The sequence below is a fragment of the Nyctibius grandis genome, chromosome Z (assembly GCF_013368605.1).
Source record: "Nyctibius grandis isolate bNycGra1 chromosome Z, bNycGra1.pri, whole genome shotgun sequence".
In the NCBI taxonomy this organism is placed as follows: Eukaryota; Metazoa; Chordata; class Aves; order Nyctibiiformes; family Nyctibiidae; genus Nyctibius; species Nyctibius grandis.
In genome coordinates, this window is record NC_090695.1 from 93,817,826 (window position 1) to 93,841,694 (window position 23,869).

General features: G+C 39.3%; 1 protein-coding gene across 2 annotated transcripts in view; it reads right to left on the reverse strand.

The window, feature by feature from the left end:
- Positions 1-23,869, reverse strand: part of CZH7orf50 (chromosome Z C7orf50 homolog) — a 130,739-nt gene that overhangs the window by 24,044 nt on the left and 82,826 nt on the right. For both annotated transcript variants that reach the window (XM_068422494.1, XM_068422496.1), the window contains exon 3: positions 3,832-4,007. In XM_068422494.1, coding sequence (XP_068278595.1) covers positions 3,832-4,007 — 176 coding nt within the window. The remainder of the gene's footprint in view (positions 1-3,831; positions 4,008-23,869) is intronic.

Sequence of the window (23,869 nt, forward strand, 5' to 3'; positions counted from 1 at the left end):
CAAGAACAGAAATGTTTCTAGGAGAGAGTGGCTTGCCAAGACAAACAAGTTCTGCCAACATTTTAACACCACAAAAGGTCAGTTAGGTTATAATTAAGCCTAATTACCATTCTCATGAATTGCAACATCTTTTCACTTGAAGGCACTTAATGCTCAGTAAAGGATGAATTTTTGTTATATATTTTCCAAGAATCAAAGTAATGAGACATTCTAATCTTGGCTTTAAACCTGAATCATCACTTATCATCATAAAGAAAGAAGGCATGTCATCATTAAAAGCAAGAGATTTGTGCAGTTTTATTCAACCACTAATGCTTCCTCACTCCTGCTTTTCCCTATTCCTCCTACGGTAATTTTACAGGATTTTTTCTCTTCTGTTCAGTACCACTCTGTTTTTTATATTATTACACATTTTTTTTTTTCCTTCTCACAGTTCTATAACCTTTCTGCTTCCCTTTTTTTTGCTTTAGCTCCCTATTTTTAATCCTCTATGTATCTTCAGATCTTCCCCTCTGCTCCCCCAGCAAGCTGGAGAACCTGGCAGTAGGAGGCTTTCTCCCGTTTCCGCAGGCATGCTGTGACTGCTGCGTTGGACAGAACTGCACTGGGAAGCCGTCTGAGCTTATCTCATCGAGGGAAAAGGTGAGATAAAAATTGGTGAAGCAAAGACATTTTTTTCTCCCCCTTTTCTTTTCCCACAGGCCAACAGAAAGTGGGAGAGGAAAAAAAAACAGGAGCCATTTGGCTGCTTCTCTATCAGGAGTGCAAAACATGGTGCATGCCCATCCTGGTCTCATTCAAATGAGCCAGCAGCTGAAAAGCCTGGGCTACCAACGTCACCCAGCTCACCGGGGAAACCCTTCAGCACCCTCAGGTCTAGCTGGGGGCTGCAGTTTGCTAGTTGGCATCAGCTGCTGTTGCATGTGGCCATCCCATATGCATGGGGAAAAAACGCCTCTCAGTTGCTACGATGGGCCTCCAATAAAATGACAATTTGACCTCTTTGGAGGCTGTCAAAGCATCAAGGACTATTTGTTTTTAGACTCAGATAACAAACCCGGAAATTGGAAGAACTGGTCAGCTTGTAGCACACTGTGCCCAGCAGTACGGAGGTTTATGAAGACGCCCAGCAGCCCCCAGCAGCAGGGGCACACGTCGGCAGGGCTATCAAAGCCAGCCACGTGCCTCGGTCTAGCACTGCTCTTCGTGCGAAGCACCACCCTGAATCCAGCTCTGCTGCTGCACTGCTGGTCTCACAGGCACCAGGACGGGCAGCATGCAATTAGCGATCCTGCCCCGGCACGCTGCGTGACTTACTCCCTCTCATCAATGCTCTCTTCATTAACTCATCTCGACTGAACGGATGAGGAACATCTTTATGAAAGTCACCTCGTGCTTCTGCGAAGACAGGAGTGCTGCCTGTGGGCTGCCTGCTACTTCCATTTTATTTTTTAAATGGAACATACTAAGCTATTGCAGAAGCAGGGCTTTCTAAGCACAGGGCCCCACACAAAACAGTAACTGTTATTAACTATGTTTTATTTCCTCCAAGTAATACTTTGCTACTTCTCCCTGACCTTACTGCTTGAAACAGAAATTTATTCTCCTGGTGAAGAATTTCACATACCAGAAAAGATGAATCTGCACGCTGCAGGAACCACCACCTCTTAAAATATGTATGACCTAGAAAATAAGTTTGATTTTCCCTTGCATGTCAAAAGTCTAGATGTGTAAGAAAAAATCACTGAATGCTTTCTAACATTTTTCTTTTAAAGTTATCAAACAAAAGTTCACTCAAACAAATTCAATATTTTCCTGTCATAGGCTAAAGCCTCACACAGTTGTGCTCTCATACTGCGAACAATCTCTTAATAAATAAAAATGACAGTTTTAGTTATCATGTGGTACTTCAAGTTCCACCTGTCCTACAGGAGATTCACGTCATCAGGGAATTAAGATGCCACTTAGCAACCCTTATGGCATGTAAGGCTTTTTATTGTAGGTAGGGCAAAACATAAATCCAGAGCACCATTTTGTTTACTTCCACTTATATTAATCTCTTGCATCTATAAGATTAATTTACCCTCCCACATATTATTCATGCCTGTAGCCCTACAAAAACACGCAGACTGAAATCCTTGACCCACTGAAGTTGCTGGGGATTTTGCAATGGACTTCAAGAGCTCGGATTTTAGTTTCCCTTCCCCAGCTAATATATTATGTCTCTGATTAATTTAAATCCAGTTGTTTCCTTTTCCAGTCTTGCTGGGTTGAAAAAACGGCTGAGGTGTAAAAGGATTAAGCTGTTTTTCTGTAATTTACAACAGTGCAAGATGGTCCAGGTACATTTGGGGCTAGAACAGTGTCCATGGTTATGTTTGCTTGGCAGTTTAGCATCTTACGACTATTCCTGTTAAGTCTACAAAATTCAAATTGTCTGCTGCTGAAACACAACCCTCACAGCCTATTGCTGTACCTATAGCCCTTGGACTCTCTGTGTTACAAGACCAAATGACATAGCAGGGTTACTATTTCAAGGTAATTTGGTACAGCTTTAGTGAAACTCTAGAGCCAAGTTGGTTCAAATATTAGGTCAAATATAGTTTCACATTCTCTCACCTAACAAGGCAAAAATCCATACAGATAACAGTGGAATATCAAGCAAAAACCCACAGCTTGTTCCTTTGCTTTCCAAACCTGAAATCCATTATCTAGAGATCCACCACTTACTAGCACACATACCAGAATATAGTCTGAGCAGATGGTTCAAAGCTAACTGTCAATCCGTTTGCAGTTCAAAACAGTGGTGAACTACTCCAGCTGTTTTCCAGATCAAAAATATTATTGTCATTTTGCTATCGCTGCATGCTGAGGGTTATGTAACAAAAATGCACATGTCCCTCTGCCTGGAATGCAATTAATTTCCTCCCTCCCCACTGAGAGTGGTAAGTAACAATTCAGACTGTCTGGATGCTTCAGTTTTGAGCATGGCCAGAGATGCAACCCTGGAATTATTCCACGTGGTAACCCACTATTTGTAACACGCCAGTCTTCTGGAGGTCTTGCAGACAGGGTATACTTTGCAGTTTGGAAAAAAATAAACACTATCGTCCTGTTTATACATGACCTCTTACTGTCTGTAGGGTACTAGGAATGCTTTGCTGTAGTTCTTTAGTTTTACCATAGACTTTGCTTTACGTTGGAATTTTAAGTATTCTAAATAAGTGCACTAACTAGATGAAGTAATTGCTTCTGATCTGAAATCAGCTACTATACTTGCTGTATACTTTGGTATGCAAAAATAAGGCATTGTACACTACTGACTTTAAAATAGTGGCATAATCCCACCTTAATTTACAAATACCCAAACATCATGCAGGCGGTTAAATTCAGACTCCATAATGCTAAACCACTTCGTGCAATTTGCTTATACAAAGAGAACAACTGGAACTCCTTTGCTTAGAACAACGCACTCAAGAAACAAAACTTATTTCCTCAATGCAATCTTTTCTGCAATATGCCTTTCCTCTTTGTAAGTGCAGCTAACCCAGTGATATTTATATATCAACTATAAGATCTTCAGGACAGGAGCTGTTTTTCTATAAAATGTTTGCACCATACTTAACATCTCTCAGTTGTTCCTGTGATACAAATACAATGGGGTGATCAACTGTATCCTAGGGTGTCAACTGAGATGAAACATTAACTTAGTACTTAACTGCAGCAATTTCCTTTCATGTGTTATTACTTGGTTCAGCTTGTTCTGGATTTCTGGCACAGTTTACAGCTTACTTCTGCAGGGAGCACCTGCAGTGGTTTTACTATTCTTACCTGGTTAAATAGGCCAGAGCCAGCTCAGATCCCGACGGCTTTTTGGGCTGCACCTTTTTAGTAGAGATTCCAGCTTCCCTCATCAGCTGTTTTTCCTTCTTCTTGCGCTCTTTCTTTAATTTTCTTTCCAGTTTCCTCCTTTCCTCTGCAGTAAGTTCTTCCTCTTCTTTTGTTGCCTGAAATAATCGACATTTAAATAAAGTGTTCATAATTCTGTAGGGAAGTGAACAAAATATGCATAAATGCAATTGAAGGGCACAGGTAACATTTAAAACCAGAAGCTTCAAGCATCAAAATTTTACTGTTCACTGTACTTCCATCACCTCTCTACTTTGCTCAAGTCACAGAACTGTAAATACTGCACTTGCAGAAATCTGTAGAACTGCCCACTATAGATGATGATACTGTTCTGAGCACCTTCCAGTTACGTACTAAACATCATATCTAAAATTTGTTGTGCTGTTTGTTTCCCATACTCAAACTTGAGGAGGGAATGTGGACAGCAGAGGCTGTTTTGTAGTGGAGGGAGGGTACGGATGTTTTCTTTAGCATACACACATTTAAGTGAGAGAAGGAGGGTTTCCTTAAGATCCTTAGTTTCTGGGGCTGTTTCTTCTGTAACCTCACACTTCCCCGGACTGAGAAAACCTCTGTCTGCCACACAGGGGCTTCATCTCTGTTATGCCAAAGGAGAAGATGTGACAACTACCATCTTCATCCAAGACCTCTTGGAGACCCTTTAGCAATCTTGGGTAAACACATGCACTATCTTCAGTAAACATATACACATATATCCCACAAAGGTTGAAGTTTCTTTAGATTTGCAGACAGAACAGTGAATTATTCACATCTAAAACCATATTACTATAAATATATGCATAAGTATACCCCAAATGAAAATAAGTATTTCACGTATAGATTAAGAGCATTAAATAGATACACTGAGTTTATCAGGGAAAATCCAGTGTGAGATCTAACAGTGTAGAAATTAAATGCTGTTCCATAGCAAGATGAGATTGACCCCAGGGACTCCTAGACATCTGAGAGAGGTTCATTCATATCTTTCCAGGCAATAGTCTCACTGAATTGTTAAGTATGAACTAGAAACATTAAAAAATTGCATCTGGTCTAATACTAGATGGCTGTTTATTCAATGCCCTCCCCAAGATTTCCCTGAGAGAAAGATTTACTCTTTACAGAACCCTAACTACTCTGATGATCATCGTACACAGACCTTCACAAAACTGTAGACAAAGTAGTTTCTGGGTATCCAAACCCCTATGTACCTTGGGAAGCAGGAGGGATTCGGACACTATGAAGCCACCTCTTCTGTGCAACCTCTCAGTAACAACTGAGCAATGAAAAAAGTACGAAATTCTGCAAACAAGACTCTTACACTGTATTGGTCTTGCTTTTAGATATTTCCAAGTCCAAGACTGAAGGGGTGGTGCTAATTCTTAGCTTATATGATAGTTACAGATCTCACACAGTCCAAAAACAGAACTTTGATACCTTCATCGTAGTTTAAGGAACTGCTGCTTCTTAGCCACCTCCATGGGTTAGGCACTGCAATAAAATGCAGGCTAAAGGTATGCAAAAGGACAAATTAAATATCACCTTCTCTTCCAAGTTAAGAACAGAAATCTAACAGCAAAAATACTAGAAGTATTTGTGAATTACTCCATTAATTAATCCACTTCCTCAGCAACAGTCTCCAGGTTTGTGAAGACAACCTGAGCAAGGAACAGATTCCTGCGATGCCATGCTGTATTTATAAGAAGATGGGGTCTCTGGGTAGGGAAAACCCACCCACCAACAGCAGTGGAAATGGCACAGGTGTCAGGTGGCCCAGGAAATGTCTACCTTATCTGTACACAAGTGGAATTTGAAGCAGACTCTTATATGACAAGGACAGAAAAATGGGAGATTGCATGCAAGTGTTTGTTGAATTATTTAAATCCGTGATTCTTCTGCTCAAAATAAATAAAGTACACTTTCTGATGTTTCTGCCAAATCCATATGTCCCTCGGACACTTCTACTATCAGCTGAGGCAGGTGGAACACACAGAGACAAGTAAAGCAGTCCGGAGGAGCCACCCATGCCTACGGCAGCTCTATGAGCATCTCACATCCCAAGGCTGGGGAAGATAAAGGAGTCTTACCCCCACCAACATTTCCAAGAACAAGAATTACATTCACAGAGTGGACTTGGCTCAGATCCAGCAGCTTTACCATAGCATTGTACTTGCCAGGTGAGGTCCTTTGCTAAAGCATCGGAAACCCATGGAGGCCAAACTGAGTGTGAAAGAAACGTTCTTCCTCCTCTCTCTGCTCCCTCCTCACCTGTTCAAGGAACCCATATCTGAAACCTGAATGCACAAGACGATCAACTGCTTTATAGAAAGATTGGTTAAAACCACTATACAAACTGACAAATCCTTAGCGTTATGTTAATTTGGGTTTGTCGAGCGCTTCCAAAATGAAAATCCAGACATGGTGCTAAATAACGTTATTCTTGCTGACATTCAAGCAAAGGATGGTTAAACAAGACAATACCCGAACACAATCTTATTTTCCAAAGACACCTGCTGAGGACTAAACATTTGTTCAGTGCCAATTCATGTATCATCTAAGTTTACTCTGACTCATCTTTTCAATTTTCTGTTTTCAAAGACCAAGAAAGGGCAAGAAAGCAGAAATTAGAATAAATGGGAGTGGGACAGTAAAGAAGATTTGCTTTGTTTAAAATACTTTTTAGCTACTTTTATGGAAAAGCCAGCATTCGTGTGCAAACACATGCAAAAAACCAACATGTTGCATTTGTATAGAAGATATTTTACAACTCATGCTGAGAATAAAATAATATTTAGGGTGAAGGTAGGTATGTAATCGTTATACAGGAAACAACGTTTTCATTTGAAAAGCCACCCTGGTACTTACTAAAATAACAATCCAGCCACACAAAGCCCAGGAAAACACTGAGGGTGGTCATTTATAGTGTTTGTAAAAGATTACTACAGCAGCTGTCCAACAGACGACACACTACAGTTAATCTTCTTTTAAAAATAACGTAATGAATTTGTTTACTTTTCTGTGAGCCATGCAGCTTTCAAATAAAGTGACTGTGGCACATCATTAGAGCCGGTCTGATAAAGAGGCCTCTGCTTCTTCATACTTACAGTAAACGCATATCTCTGTACCTTCCCTTCCCCCCCACATTCCTTGCATTATCAAAAAGCTTTTTATCCCTCTCAACCGCTCCATTAAAACCAAAACAAGTTGCTCCCTCCCTGTAGGTCCCAACGTAAATACCGAGCCCTAACAACATTTGTTTCCAGCATCGCAATTGATGCTCCATGGGCTGTCTGAAACAAGAGCGTTGTTCTCCCTGCAGGAAGGAGTCAGGGTTTACAGCTGGAGGTACCTTCTGGTAGCCCATAGCATCATCCAAGGAAAATCGGATTCATCAGGATTCTGTTTGGGACTCCCAGCACACATACTGCGAAAGCGCTCACAACTTCACAGCTCAAACAACTTTTCTAGTTGCAACTGTATTTTTATCCATCCAGGTCAACTTGATAAATCTAGTAGTACGTACCCACAATCTGTTCTTACCTGGTTTTTAATTTGAAAGCCTCAAGTTTTAAGTGCTTCATAAAATACCTACATGTGGTGGTATATTCTCCAGCTGAGGTAGTAGTTTTATCGCAATTTAAAAAAAAACAACACAACCAAAAACAACCTTCCCCAAAACCTGGGACTCAAAATAAAAAAAAAAAAAAAGCTTTCACTGGAATTTAAAGCCTACCTGTATTTATTTCAACTTGGATGATCTCTGTTATGATACTCCACTGATGCACCTCTCCTTTCTTTAAATCAACAGCCTTATTTTTTAATTTCGTTTTCCCTGAACCATTACTGTGACTGTTTTTCTGAAAGACATGTCCAAAGTTTGTGAGCCATTCAGATTAAGAGTTTTAGTATCATGTCATTATTTAAATTTTAAAACCCTAACCAACAGGACTTCATTGTTGTAAGGTCATAAATATTCCACATTGTCTCCTTCTGTGTTTATAAAGTGACATCACAATTTGTAGTGCTACAATTTAGTCTTAACTACAACATTGTAAAGTCCGTATTTGAGCGTGTGAGACACTTGTTTATTGATGTGATAAATTTAAACCACATGCATACAGAAAAACACAACACTTGCTTATTTGCAAAGCCTGCTGAGAGCTACCACACCACCTTGGATCGTGGGCTCATTAGATCTCAATCTAAACAAGGTCAGGCTAGGTCAGTACACTTGAATGAATGACATTCAGAGGAGAGCCAGTGGTTTCTTTGTGATTAAGGAGGTGGGAGTCTTCCACTTGGAAACTTTCCAGAAGGCCTGAAAAGGTGCTAAAAGGGATATTGCCACTGGATGCCATATTTTGAATAAAAGACAGACCCTCAAATCTTTAACACTTAAGCTCATAAAAATCCATGCCATCTTTGCAAGGGTATGGAGATGTGAGCTTAGACATCTTCAAGCAAATTCCCAAAGTTCATACTCTGCCATGTCAATCTGCATGCAAAGGGCCATGACTGCCAATACAGCACCTTTCACCAATGCCAGCCTCTAAATTTCTGAACTGTGTGTAAACACAGGAATATACTGTAAATAGTCTAAGACATCTGATTCAAAATATCTGCAGGCTTCAGCTGTGGCTCTTTTAGATACCAGTTAAATTTTTCCATTATTCTTTGTAATCTGGAAGTATTGCACAAATTTAAAACATTTTGTAAGTCATCTTTAGAAATGAGATTACCCATCATAAAAGAGGAGCCATCTCAAACTGAAGTAAAGCATTTAACAGTGTAAAGAAGTCCTGCTAAGCATTTCGGAACAGAGAAAAATAACTGTAACTGCAAGAGAAACTGGAAAAGGCAGAAAGATGTACCCAAGACGGGATTTCTTGAAGATATCTGACCCTTTTTTCTGCAGCAAGAGTGGCAAAACCAAACAGGTGTAGTTTTTCAGAGACTGCATCTGCATAAAAGCTTATACTGCCAAGGGACTATGAATCATAATAGCTGGGCAACCAGTATCAAGCTGGTATTAACAGCACACCAATTGTACTGTGTTTCAGCAGAGCAGTAAGTACATTTTTTTTAAGTTGTTTCCAGATTTATAGTTACTCAGAGGTCCTTGACTGTCTCATACTTGAGTAGAATTGAAGATATCTTCTAAAGACTTCTGTTCCTCCTCCTCACTCTTCACTATTTCAAAGACTCCTACATTTGCATCCCCAGTTGTCTGTTGCCAACATAGAATAAGGTTGACAGAGTCAGAAACTCTGAAGAATTGCCACAACGAACCGAACACTCATTTATTACAAATTTGCCTTTGGGATTCGCCTGTGTAGGTCTGAGCTTTCCGCCTGTTCAGGGGTTCAGCTTTGCTGCCACACCTATAGCAGTAACCACAGTCCAAGCCACAACACCAAATGTACTATTTATTAGTGCCAGTGAATCCAGCTCCTCCAAAAGCCAACAGACTTTTATCCTTTTCTACCAGCACAGCAACACAAGTCTGTACAATGGCAAAGCAACATCAGAAATTCAGAGGAATAAATTATAACTTGAATAACAGTGACAGACGTATAAAGAGGGCGTCAAATTCTTTAACTCCAAACAGAAAGATGGGGAAATGGATGACAATGGCTTGTTTCATAGTAGAAGCATTGTATCGCCTTGTTTGTTCATTAAGCTCATGTTATTTCGTAACTTTTAATATAGAGAAATGTCAAAAGGGGCTTTGTTCACTGACCAAGAACTGACGAGGAGCTACCAACCTGCCACATACTGGCTTCTGCTTACAAGTAGCCTTTTGCCCCAAAAATGCTCCGTGCATGATATCAGCATGCAAAATGTTCTATTTCTGTCTTACACAATACATATGAACCCAGATAAATAACTGGCCATCTGCCAGCTTAAAAACAAAGGCGGAATCTATAAACACAGTTCAAAACCTACGAAGAAGAAAGACTGGCAAATCCTTAGATGGAAGGTTCTTAAAAGAAAGACTGACAAATGATTTACTATCTGGGGCTTGCCAAAGAGTTGTGCTACAACTACAGCTATAGAATTTGCATAAAATAGTTCATGGCTATATTGAATTTAAATAACTATTTTCTATCATTTAGCACCTTATGAAGTAGTATGACCAGAGAGGGCACATGACATTTCCTTACCATGCAGAAAGCAAATTTTGAATGAAAAGTAACACTTGTAGAAGTATATACCTCCTTACATCATGTCTGTAGCACTTACAGAAGAAGATTTTTTTTTTTAAATTATACACAGCTCAAAAAAAAAATTAAGAGTTTTCATTAACTAGGTGGTTCTAGAATCTTGGCTCCTCACAACAAAAACACTAGGAATAACTTACATTAAGCTGCTTTGGAAAGGTTTCTGTAGATGTAACCCAGGCAGAAAAGCCTCAAACAAGTTCTGCAGGAAGCCAGATTTAAATAAGAACATGCTTTTTATCTTTCTGATCCAGGAAAGGACTCTTTTAGTGGTTCTGTAAACATTTTAAAAAAAAATAGTGTCCTTATGTACACAGCTATAGTACCTCACAAGCACAAGCGATCAGGTAGCACCCTAAATTTGCAGCTGTAATTTAGAATAGATGCACCTTTATTAGCTTGTAACCAGGCTTAATTTACAACTACATGATCTTTACATGTTTCAAAAATTTACATCCAATTCTGAAGAGCACATAAAGTGTTATCATTAGGAACTGCTGAATAAGAAGAAATTGAACAATTTATTAAATTAAATGAAAGCATTTACACACAGAACACAGAACAATACCATTTACAGAACCTAGCTTGTTGAATTCCACTTTATAGATTGCTCGCTCCTATAAAATACATACTGTAGCAGATTAAGTTCTAAGGCATAAATTAGTACCATATTTTATTTCTCATTTTTTCCTCACCACTATCATAGTCCTGAATACAACAGAAATATTTAAGACACCACCGCGACTGCAGGCTTGGGGAATGCAGTTTTGCTTCATTTGCAACTACAGCACTGCCAGGAATTTTCTCATATTTGTGAAGGATTTTGCTTACTCTCTTACCCTTAATTAAACCATAGTAACCAATCAGGAGAAGACGGAATTAAAAAAAAAAAAGGAAACCCCTTGGAAATCATTTGTATCCACATCCCTGTGGCTCACACACAGCCCTTTTAACCCCTCCCCAAAAACACACAGAGGAATTTTAACAGAAGGAGCATGAGACTGTCGCAGCACTCGGCGTTTTCATCGCCACCAAAGTCGTCCCCTTTAGGGGTGCTGACAATTTCTTCTGAAGCTTAAACAGGCTTTGGGCTGCGAGAGGAGGTAGAAGCAGAGCTCAGGCTGTTTTGAAATCTTTGCTGAAGAATTAAAAAAAAAATAAATTAAACAACCCCAAACCACGAGCTCGATCTCCTCCAATGAAAGAGGTACCACAGGGTGTAGGCAGGTTGCCAGGCGAGCTCGGCAGCGTGACCGCACTGCATTGAGTTTCTTTAATGAAAGCCAGGAAAGAACACATTACACAGTGTTTCTTCTGAGAGCCAGCTAGCCTCCAGTGATTGAAATCAATAAAAACAGTCGGCAAGGGGCCCAGTGGGGGAAGAGAGAAATCTCCACTACAGCATTCAGTTTGCTTTCCACTTTCTCCCTCCCCCCCTAAAGTTAAACTCTGAAGATCACCATGACAAGCTACTTCGCTTCCAGCGCGGGGAAGACGCTGGTGGGGATTTAAAGGAAGCCAGCGCTTTCCTTCGCCTCCCTGCCTTCCCTCTCCCCCCGGCGCAAAGGAAATGAAAGGCTTGTTTGGAATTTGAATCCCGCCTGGAAAAACTTCATCGGACAAGTGCATCGTTCGGCATTGCAGGGAAGGGATGGATTTTACAGTCGGAGAATGCTAAAAGGTGAGAGGGGAAAGAAAAGCAGGAATCTGATTCAGCCAGAGCCCACGTACAGGCTACGATGTCCACCGCGGCGGAGGGGACCTCTGAAGCTGCGGGAAGGACTGCAAGCCAGCGCCTGAGATCGGCACGACCCACGTCCTAAAGCGGCCGAGACGTTAGGGAACACGTGACCGACACGCCGATCCAGGTAAGCGGAACCCGCTTTTAACGCTGCTCTGCACCGCGTCCGAACCCTTTCTGCTTCAGCCTTTGCAGACTGCCCCACGTCCTCCCTCGTTAACCTCAGGCACGTTAACGCTGAGCTTGTCCCGTCTGAAAATGGTGTTGGGCCACGAATCCTCACTGAACCATAAAACACACACAAAAGTCCTTTGTTTACCGTTTTTGCATTGAATTTGCTGGTTGACAAGGTAGGACGGGGCCATGGAGTAGCTGCAGCCCCTCCAGAAGGAGCTCACGCTCCCGGTCCAGGAGGGCCCGCTCGGAGTAAGGGAACACGACCAACACCGCATGCTGGAGCTGGCTGCGATCTGAGAGAGTGCCAGTAATGAATTTCTAATATGGTCCATATTTATCTATTTTATTTATGTATTTTAATCACCATAGCAGCCACATACAGTACATACTTGCACCGAGTTCCATGTGCTGATCTGTACCACGAATTACAGCAGCTTGCATGCGCGGGGGCTAGTCGGATTGTTTTATCAAAAAGAACTTTGCAATTACTTGTTAATACAGCCAAGGGGGATTTTCTGGCACGTTGTTTAGGAATGACGGACACAGGTTTCCCCAGCGCATGTATATCCTGCCATTACCCTAACGCACGCAGTTTTTATACAGATACCCCTATAAAAATGGGAAAGGCACAGATCACAGCTGTTCGATCACAACATCCTTCTCAAGTTTTTGACCAACTTCCGATGATTTATCTAGACTTCAGTGAGACACGAAGGGTGAAATCCAAGCCTGCCTTTTGCAAGGCAAGCGAAAATGATGATAGCTACATCTCTTTTCCAGCAATGGCAGGAATTCACTGGGACAGACAATAAATAGGTGCCTATGGAGCAAGAGCAACCATGCTTGTCCCCTTTGTGCTGGCCATCATTAGACGTTGACAGCAACACACACACTCACTGCCAGAGAGAGCTGGGGAGGGACTGGATGCCTCCACTTCCACTCAGGACCCCCCAGGGGGATGTTTCAGCACCTCGTTATCCCAAACCTGTAGGGTACAAACACAATCTGAGTGACTCTGGTGGTAGAGAGAAGAGACTACCCAGCATCTCCTCCATTTCAGTACCACCAGACAGAACGCAAGAATTTAGTACAGCAAGTGTATACTTATTTCTGCAGGTGCAAATGTTGCTCTTTCTTTGGAAAACGCAGCCTTTAAAGCGTGATTTTATTATTTTCTCATCACACGGAAATGGAAATGACCCACACACTTAAAGAGTGACCTGGAGAATACCCCCATGACCAAAACTAAGGGACTGTTATTTTTGAACATAAGTTTAAGCATTTTTAAAGCATGAACTGTTCTGATTAAGTTATGAAAATAACTGAGGCTATATTTAAATAGTATTAAGTTTTTACGCTGATTTTATCAGTCCAGTTTTGAACTCTTCATACAGAAGTCACAAAATTATAGCTGAAGATGTAATTAAAGAACAATAATTTACAATAAGAAAAAGCAAAGTTGTGATTCACACTAGAAGACAGCCCCATATGAGTTTTGGGGCATATCCACAGACCCAAGATTCACTTCACTTTCCACAGTTTTCAAAATCTGTTCCATGTTTTGCCTCCCCCCTGCACAGATCCTTGGCAGGAATGACAGCACCTTCATAGTTCAGGAATCACAGCAATCACTCCCACACCAATCAGCAAGTCTCTTGTGCACTGCTCTTGGAGCTAAATTTATCCTTATGCAGAGGAACTCATTGAAGTCTTTACTTAAAATTTCAAACAAGGAAAGCTTGGGTGAGATTTAAGACAATGCACATCACTTGTACCGACATTCTCAAGCTCAGATGATGTTCCTCCTCATTACTCTCTGCAGAAAAATATAAATATTATCTTTAAAGCAGAGTGCAGGGTATTTTTTGTTCATAGTGATGCATTTTTCAGAAGCTAAGTGGTATGAGTTTCCACAGCATTTACTGTTAAAGGAGTGTGTTCTTTTTCGAACACACAACACACAAAGAAGGTATCGTGTGTTTCCCTATTCAGAAGACGTTTTGACCCAATACAGATATTCTAGCAGTCATATCACAAGGCAAGACTTGTCAAAGTTTTTCAGTCATGCCAATGTTATTAAAGCAGATTCCCTGAACAGTGACCCAGTCCTTCAGACTCTTCCGTTAGAGTACGGAGATCTGGAAGAATCCCATGTTGCTTTGCAGAGTTGGATACAACAAAATAGAACAAATGGGCACTTATTTCTCACATTTCTACTAGTCTTGATAGTCTCATATCATCAGGAGTACTTCATCCACAACAACAAATCACATCTTCACCATAGTCAAGTGTTTCTAATAGTTCATGCCAATCATCCTTACAGCAATATATATTGGTGAAAGAGCTTTTTGAAAACAGTATAAAGGTTTTGTAAGTCAGCAAAGAAGATGGAACACTTTTAAACGTGGAAGGACAAACACTTTGTTTTAATCTCACCTACCTAAATCTTTATGAAGGGAAAGATCTGGGATTCTACAAGACAAGTTGAATGGCTATTCTAAAACCGCTGAAATTCAACAATAAAAGGGCAAATATGTCTGCTAAACACCTGGATAGCCCATCTGAGGCGAAACATAATACTTGTGTCTCCACCGGTGGAAAAAGAGTGTTGCCATCCCTTTCAAATGAACATGATCTGACACTTCTTGAATACTGTAAAGCTTCAAGGTATCTCCTTTCTTATTTACACCAGTGGTTCATGTTCACAGTACTGAATTCATTCAGCTGAGTATATTTAGTTTGCTCAGTCTCAAACTGACAGCTTTTCTGTAACATACCCATTCTGATTCAAAAATGGAACATAATTAAACATACAGTTGGAGAAGGTACATTTTCCCGTGTTTACGGGAGAGACTAGTGAAGCAGAAGACTAATTATTAAATGCAAAATAAAGGGTTATCAATCCCTAGGAAAGGCAGTTTTCCTTACAATTCAAATAGGAATCCTTATGCTTTACTTAAGAATAATTTTTTTGTTAAAAACAAGAAAGCTATCAAAACCCCTAAAAACCCCATACCTCTTTACCAACAAGTGGGCAGGATTCATTTCTTTAGCAGAATGCGTTCATTTTATGATTCAACAACCCTAAAATAGGCACAACACAAGCAGCCCCTCAACTGTCTTGCACATTCATGCCATGACAACTAAGCATAAGGGTGTCAGCACCTCTACTCATGTCTTGCCACTTGATTTGCTTTACAATAGGATAAATTGTTTGGAAGACAGAGAATTGGACCCTTACGTTTGGTCATGAAAAGAGAGACACCTTAACACAAAATAAGGAATAGATGTGATGGACATGACAGATTTTTGCATTTGACTTTATGTCCTGTGATAACCAGAGATGGCTGACAGACTGTGACAATTACTTCCTGTGAAATGATTATTCTTGTAAATATATATAATTTCCATGAACAGACCTTTGAACACTTGTATGCAGACTCTAAACCTGTTTAAAGAAACAAGTACGATAAAGCTCCACTTGTGTCTCATGTACAGTTCAGTTCCCACCAAACATCCTGTTTTCAGAAGTTTTATCTGAAGGAGAAAGGTAAAGGAATAATGGTTCTAAGAGCTTCATAAATTACACAGTCTAGCTTTCCTCCAAGTCTGCTTGCTGCTCTTCCAATCACAGTGATCAAGTGCAAGAGGTACTGTCTCATTAAACATGACTAGTAGGAAGAAAGAATTTGAAGATATTGTTTTTCACTTTAAAGCGGTCTCCTGAAAGTTCCTTAAGAAAATTCCATCCATATTTTCAGCATTTTGAAAGTCTCTCAAATTAAAGTGCAATCCATTCCCAAATCCTATTTATTTAGCAATGCTTTACATGCTTTCTGTTCTTATGAGCTCCCTGATAACTATACGTCTATGATACCAACTCTTAAGCTCTCCAAATTTATCACACTGTCCTGGAACACTGAAATGACATCTGGTTTTTATAGCATCAGGTGTGCCCTCGTTATGCTTTTGTGAGGCAGAGCAGAAAATTGAAAAACAATTATGATTTAAGATCCTAAATTAAAACCTGTCGACTGTTTAGCAAAAATACTCCATAAAAGCTGTTTGTATTTCAACAGACCACACTGAAGAATATAATGGTAAAAGTAGCACAAAACAAGATGGTGGTGGTGTTTGCTTATTTTGGAATTAAGGCACCTAGCAAGTTATCCTAAAATAAAATTGTATTGGTCTACATTTCAATAATAAGTAGCTTATACATATTTATAAAATAAATACAATAATTTATGTGGATTGAATTTACAACTCATGTTAGTTTCGAAGTCAAGCTTTACATGCAGAAGTTGCATTTTACATCTTTGATAAACCAACTATAAACACAACAGAAAATGGCAGTTGCCCACATAATTTTAAAGTTAAGTATAAAATAGAGTGGATAATTACAGACAGAATAACACGTGCAATACAAGAAAGCATGGACCAACCCACTAACAGCAGGATTATCACATACCTGTTCTGTTATCATGTAAATACATTGCAGGGATCAAAAGAAAGGAAAGTTTTAAGGTGGGAACAGCACGCAACTTCATTGCACACAGGGCAGCACAGCAAAAAGCACTGGAGACGGTCATTACAAAATGTAGACTGTCAAAGGTAAACATTTGAATTGTTAGTGGAAGAAGAGTCAACATTTTCATAGCGCATATGGGATAATGGCTAGAGTGGGAATAAATTGCAAAGCTTTCAAAATGAAGTAGTTTATGCTTGGCAGAAGAAAAGGAGAGCAAAGGAAGAGAGAGATTAACAGCAAAAGGAAGGTCCATCTCAAGGGAAATTCTGATCTTTAAGAAATTTTTTAAAAAATTTAACTAGTCTGGAAAAAAAGCCAAGATGTCAGAATTCTTTTTTGAATGGCAACAGAAAAGCTTCATATTTCTTTTTACTTGCAAAGAATACAACATACTTTAAATCAGAAAGATCAAACTAAAATCAAAATTAAAATAAAGATTCTACCTTAATGAGACATTCCAGTATTATGAACGTGAAATGAGAAAGTAGGTATCACACTTCTCTGTTGAAGATGAAAGCCAAGATGTTTCCTAAAACACTTTAAATCAAATTGCAATCTTCAAAAGAAAAAAAAAAATCAAGTCTGATAAAGACATTTTCTCCTTTTCTTTTTTTAAACTTTCTTTAGAAATGAGTGCTTTCCCTTGGAATACTGGGAGTTGAAATCATACTGGAAGGTCATAAGGTAGGAATGGAGAGATGACCTGCCAGTGATGCAGGCAGCATGGTGACTGAAATGTGAAGTCAAGGAGAACAGGGAACACTGGAAAAGTTAGCAAAGCCAGGAATGCCAGCACCTAGTCTGCTTTCAGCATAGCAAAGACAAAATATTGTACTTCATTCAGGGAATCTGGAAGAATCCTGTGCAGGAACTCTTCATTTATTTAATGCTTTCATAAAATCTGTCACTGACCCTTAAAAACTTCTATTAATCGACTCAGAAAATTCCAAAGCAGTTTCAAAGCACTGAACTTATCTCCCACTGTACATGACCAACCAGGCATCCAGGAACAATAAGAGGTGTAAATTCACAATAAATTCCAACTTTCAAGTTATAAACAGGAGCATGATTCATACTTTTCCTGGCTTTGAAAATGTTTACAACATACTTTTTTTTTTTTTTGTACCTCTACACCCAGATCTTGCTATGATTAGACTTGGGATACAACTGGAAATGAAAGATAATAATCTGATTCATCAAGCACTCTTGACAACTTTCATGGCAGGAAGTATGGTTCATGTTGGCAGTTTTAAGGCAAACTTTGCAACTTGCCCAAAGTAACATAAATTTAAACTAATTGTGGAACTTCTCTGATTAAAAATTCCTAACTTCCAGGCATGTGTTCAGCACAACAACATATCACAGAACTACATTTTCTCCTTTCATACAGTACATACTCATTTTTACATACATAAAATAAAAAATGGCTATAGCTCCTAAAGCCTCCAACTGGATAAAAATTCCCAAACTATTTTGTTTTGTATACATTTTTGCATGTCAGCTCTTGTGTCTGCCCTACTTGGCTGCAATGAACATGGCCCAATGTGGCAACCAGAGCCAACAGCCATTGCTTCCTGCATCCCACCGAGGGCGTTTTGCACTCCCTGTCCCTTGCAGGGAGCCCTCGGCTCAGGAAATATAGCAACAAAGCCTGACGACTCATTGTGCTTGGCAAAATATACATGACAGAATTCTTCGACAAGGTGGAAACGCTGCTCAGAGATCAACCAAAATAATAATAATAATCAAAGAGCCTTAAAGAGTTAGCCATGATGCTGTTCAGTCCCCAAAGGTGATATAGCTCCTCTCTCGTTCTAGATTTGTCACATCAACATTCATATAATTTGATTAAGTACTTGATATCTTAAATCTGCCATACCTTCTGAACAATAGGAACAGAAAATCTGAATAAATACATGAAACCATCTGGACAATATTCCAGAGCTTTCTGCACACAGAACCAGCGGGAAGGCCATGAGAGATGGCCCTCATGCAGAATGACGGTAGACCTGGGCCCTACAACTTCCACACAATGTATAGCTGAGCTCAGCCACCAGAGGAATTCTGCAGGAGAGAACCATAGCAAGCAAAACTCCCAGTAGTAGGTAATACAGTTTGCAGAACATTTTTCAGCTCTCAGCTGTTAGTTATTTTAGGAACTGAGAGTTCAGAAAGGTACCAGACTGTGTTTTAACTACTGTAATTAATGTAACTAACAGTTCTGGTCTATACTTTCTAATGTTTAGATATACGATTCAGTTCTAGTTGCAGTCAGGCCTTCTAAATTCCATGTGTTTTTAAGCATCAGCAGAGCCTTCTGTTACTACACTGCTAGGCTAGGCCTGGCCAAGGGCGAGGTATTGTGGTTAGCAGATCTCACACATTCGTTTAGCTAATGACTAATCTGAGATACAATTTCATAATTACTTCAAAGGTTCCTGCTGCTCTAAAGAAGGCCATGGGACTTATTCTAATGACCACCTCAAAGAAGAACAGTGATATATACTGGAGAATTCAAATGGCACACAAAATGGAGAAAAAAATACAAACTCTGCATACATGAGGCCCTCACTGGCAAAATACATAGAATGTTTTTAAGTTGACAGTTTTATAACTCTAAATGGTTTCGCAAATGAAATCCAAACAAAAGAGTAGAGATGTACTCTAAATCACTCAGCAATTGCTGCTTAGAAAAACCAGCAACCACTAACTCCAGCAAACAAAAAGAGTTGCTTTAAGTAAGCTTAATGAATGGAAAAAATGTCAGGATTTTTTGTTGTTGTTCTTTCAGCTTTATTTTTCTATATTCTTGAATCTATACACATAATGATTCAGTTCACCCTGACAAGTATTGTATAACCAACTATCAATCACATCAACTTTTTATACGTTGAGAGAAGTCAGATACCAAGTGCTAAAATGAGTTCAGGCAGAGGGCATATGTTAAGCAGCTGTGAGTCCGTTTAAGCCGTCTATACGCCTAAAAGCTTAATGTCATTACGCAGAGCTCTGATTTCTTCCTTTCCCGCCTTACACTAGAATATCCACATTATGTATAATAGAAATTATTAACTTACTGGAAGAAATATAGTCACATGGTGACTGCAGCAGTACAAACAATATGCTTATAAATTAGATGCAGTATATTTTGCTTACAGTGAAAGATTACACAACCAAATACTTCTGTTTAGGCTCTAAAGAAAGCTTCACTTATGAATAAAAGAATCTCAGGTAATAGTTTCAGGAACAATTTAAACCCGCATAAGTTAGTACTGCTGCCAAAAGACACACTCTCCATTTTCTCCCACCTCTTCCTTGGGTTGGCACAAGTGTTTGTACAGTCCTGTAAACTCATCTGGGTTAAAATTACCTCTATCCCCCCACAAAGGTTACTTTAAAACCAAATGAGTTCCTTAATTCGATTCACTGTGAACATTTCTGCCAGCAAAAAAAGGAGGTGATAGAAAGGTGGAAGCAAGTGGCTGTGCAGCTTGTGGGATCCCATTTTTTGCAGCCTCTGGCTGAAGACACCATTCCTTAAAATAAATGTAAGTGTAAAATACGCAATGTAATAAATATAAGCATAAAATATGTAATGTTGCTATGTGTATCCTACCTTTTAAGTATGGGGATGAAGAACTTCAGCTTCCCAACTCTCAAATTATCACAGATCTTTTGGTATTTGCTGCTTTTTAGGAGTGCCATCCACTGCACGGTTTTGGGCTTTCAATTCTTTCCCTCTAATTTTAAAATGCAGTAGAGGCCTAGTAAAGGCAGAGAACATAATTTTTGCTTCTGAGGGCCTGAACTCAGGTTGTTCCCATGAAGTACGAGGGTACGTCAGTCACCAAGAGTCTGGTTCTATTATCAAGACCGGCGATAACATTTCCAATGACCTCAGTCAGGGGCTGCAAAAAACTAGACAAAGGAGGCAGCAGGGAGTGGGAAGTGTTTTAGTAAAAAGGAACAAGAAACTGAAGGGAGTCAGAAGAATTAATGTTTATATGCAGGAGGGAACAGAAGGAGAACTGAAAGTACAAAGAGCAGGAGTATCTGGTAAGTGCACAGGAGGACACTGCGGGGCAGGGAGGGGGACCCTGTGGAATAGATGGGGTAACACAAGGAGCAAAAAAAGGTTGACGGATGTGCTAAACCACATGAAATACCACAAAGGGAGAGTGCAATGGAAGAAAGGGAAACAAAGGCAAAAGTAAACACGTGAGAAAAGTGGAGGACATAAAACCCTTGAGCACATAAGTAATATGACTGGAATAGCTCTTGTTGCTCTATGTTTAGAGAGACAGTCAAGAGTAAAAATGGCACCTCCCAGAACAAAGTGCAGGACAGAGCAGGTAAACAGAAACACCCGCAAATGGGGAACAGGCAGCTCTCCCTGCCCGTTGCTCAGATATGGACACTTAACATTGAGTACAGAAACTGAGAACGTCATCCAGAAGGCAGCTACTATTTCTCAAAGTTAAGCAAACCAGAATGCAAACGACAAAGTGGTATTTTTAAATGCATGATTTCCAATTTGTGATTTAACCCAAGACTACCAATAATGTATGCTTCATGTTTTCATTATTTCAAATGTGTCAGGCAAGAATCAGCCTATCAGGAATCCAAGAGAACCATTTTCCTTCTACACAGAGGGGGAGCATTTGCAATAGAACCGTAACAACATGGACCAAATACCTTCACTAGGTATCTGATAATTTTGAAAAAAATATTTTTCTTGCAAGCAAATTACGAGCAAGTAAATTAAAAAAATCAATAGATAACCAGTACAGCAATTTATAAATTTTTTTATTGTACATAACTTACATTTTCATAATACTGAAAGTATTAGTATAAAAGAGAAGTCCCTCTCTGTTCTTCACCCTCTTAGGTGAGCTATTTGTTCAATTATTTTCTCCCTTCAGATGACATTCTCTGGCTGCTAGAGCTGTTATTCCTTGAACCGCAGTGTTTAACTGTTCAGCATATACACTGACTTCCTGCCCATCAAAAACTCTGAAGCACAGCCAGGACACAAACAGCCAGGGAAACAGAGACTCCAGTGGGAGCTGTCAGGTTTTCTAGCCTTTTCAAGTCATAACTGCAGCGAGAAGATGCTGGCTAGCTTCCTGCATTTTAGAATGAGCGAGAAAATGCCCTTCACTTACTACCTACTGATCACTGGTCAACAAACACATCAGCAGCAATTTTTTGCTTTTGTTGCAAAAATTCATGGTTTTGCTTGCTAATTCTGGGATGGGTAATGGTAGCAGCCAATTATTAAACTGCTCCAGTAGTTTAACAGATGATGACTGAGTTCAAAATAAAACTTCACTTTTATTATTTAGCTAATTAAATAAACAAATGTTACCATCTAATAATAAGCCATACCCGTAACTTTATTAAGATATCTAATCTAATAAAGAAAATAAGTAATCTTCACGTACTATGCAAACGCAAATATATGACAAGACGCGGTCAAGGCAGTTAAAGATAGAGGAGAACAACATGCGTTGCCATCCTCTGTCCTACCCTTTGCATTTCCTCTTGGAGTTGCATCATGTCTGAAGACATCATTCAGTTCAGCAATTACTCAAAGCAAGCGGCAGTACCCTGTTAACAGTGGAACTCCAGCAACCTTTTAAAAAGGCTCACGATTATGTAAATACAACATACAATAATCACTGAGGTTTGTAACCTCACAGTGGATACACGCTGTGATACGCTATACAACCAGCAGACCAGAGCCGAGACATGATAAGCATCAACTGAGAATTTGAAATCTTATTGTAAAAACTTTAATTTGGTCTACTTAAAACTCTTAGTCATAGGAAGAATGCAAAAATGTATTTTACCTGCCTATGTGTCTCTCAGTACACTCATGTTATTAGCTACTTAGTAGAAAATCTTACACCAACAGTGCAGAAAAGGAGATCACAGCTTCTACTTCAAGAACAGGAAGAGGAATGGTAAGGAATGGTATCTAATATTAATGATCTAAATACAACCAGCATCTTGAGGCACAGCCATTGAGATAGAAGGTAATCAGACATCTAAATCAAACACCCCTCTAAAAAAATGGAGAATTTCCATTTGGGACTGTTTTTATTTAGTGTCAGGACAGAAGACTGCTCTGCCTTCTGAACCTACCTGCTTAGAAATGTGTTTATCTCAAAATAAATTGATTTTCAACTACCAGGTTATCTTTTTCCTAAAAATATATAGCTAATATAACGCTAACGCAGCAAATCAGTGTATCTACAGCAGAAGCAATAACTTAAATTTGACTCAGTGGTGCACCTTTTCATAAGCAAAAGGGTAAAAGAAAATGAGTAAGAAATTCCACAGTTTAGTTGTTTTATGCAGAACTAAAAAAAAAAAAGAAAAAATCAGTAAACAAGCTAGCTTAGTAATTTTATTCAACTTTGCTGTAAAATTGCTCCACCTTACAACTTTGTTTTCTCATGTAAATGTTACATATGGGCATATGATACTGATTTCACCCAACAGCAACGGACTAACAAAACACTGTAATTTTAACTATTCTTTATATTTTCAGTTCCTTCAGAAAAAAAAAATCCACATTACCAGCATTAGACAGCACTATAATTTGACTGATCTTTCCCTAGTGAAACTATTAGAATTTAAACATATAACTGCGCTATTTTAATGTGAATGCACACAACAGTAAGAATTATTGCAAAATAATTCTTCAGAAGGGTCTTTTACTTTGACCAAAGTACTTGGGGTTATTGGTACAGAAGTAATGACACAGAAAAGTGTTCAGGTACAAAATGTCCAATTCTTCAAACGTTAGATTGTTTTGTTTTCTAAACTTAAACCAATATTTGATCAGTTGAACAAATATTTGATATTCATTTGGCTAGTTATCTATTTAGAAAGAGAACAAATTTATTTAAAAGGACTTTTTCCCCTTCAGTCACCACAGAACAAAATTTAGATTGAGCTCACAAGATTTTTTTCACCTGGTCTTGAATTAGACCCTTCCTAACAGATTATCGCTGTGAGGACACTAGTGGGAAATGCTTTAGGAATAAGAGTATTATTGAATTAGGTATTAAGTATGAGCTGTTTTTCATTATGATTTCTGCTGTAAAAGTAACGTGTGGAGGAATCATGATGTCTTCCTGTCATGTCCACAACTAAAACCTGTCCTTTTGTTTAAAAGAAATGCTCAGCCTCTATTCTGCTTGTAATTCCCTCCAAGCAACATGTATGGTATTTTTACACACATTTCAGGTTGTCTCCACCTGTGCTGCTGATCTCTTTCCCCTC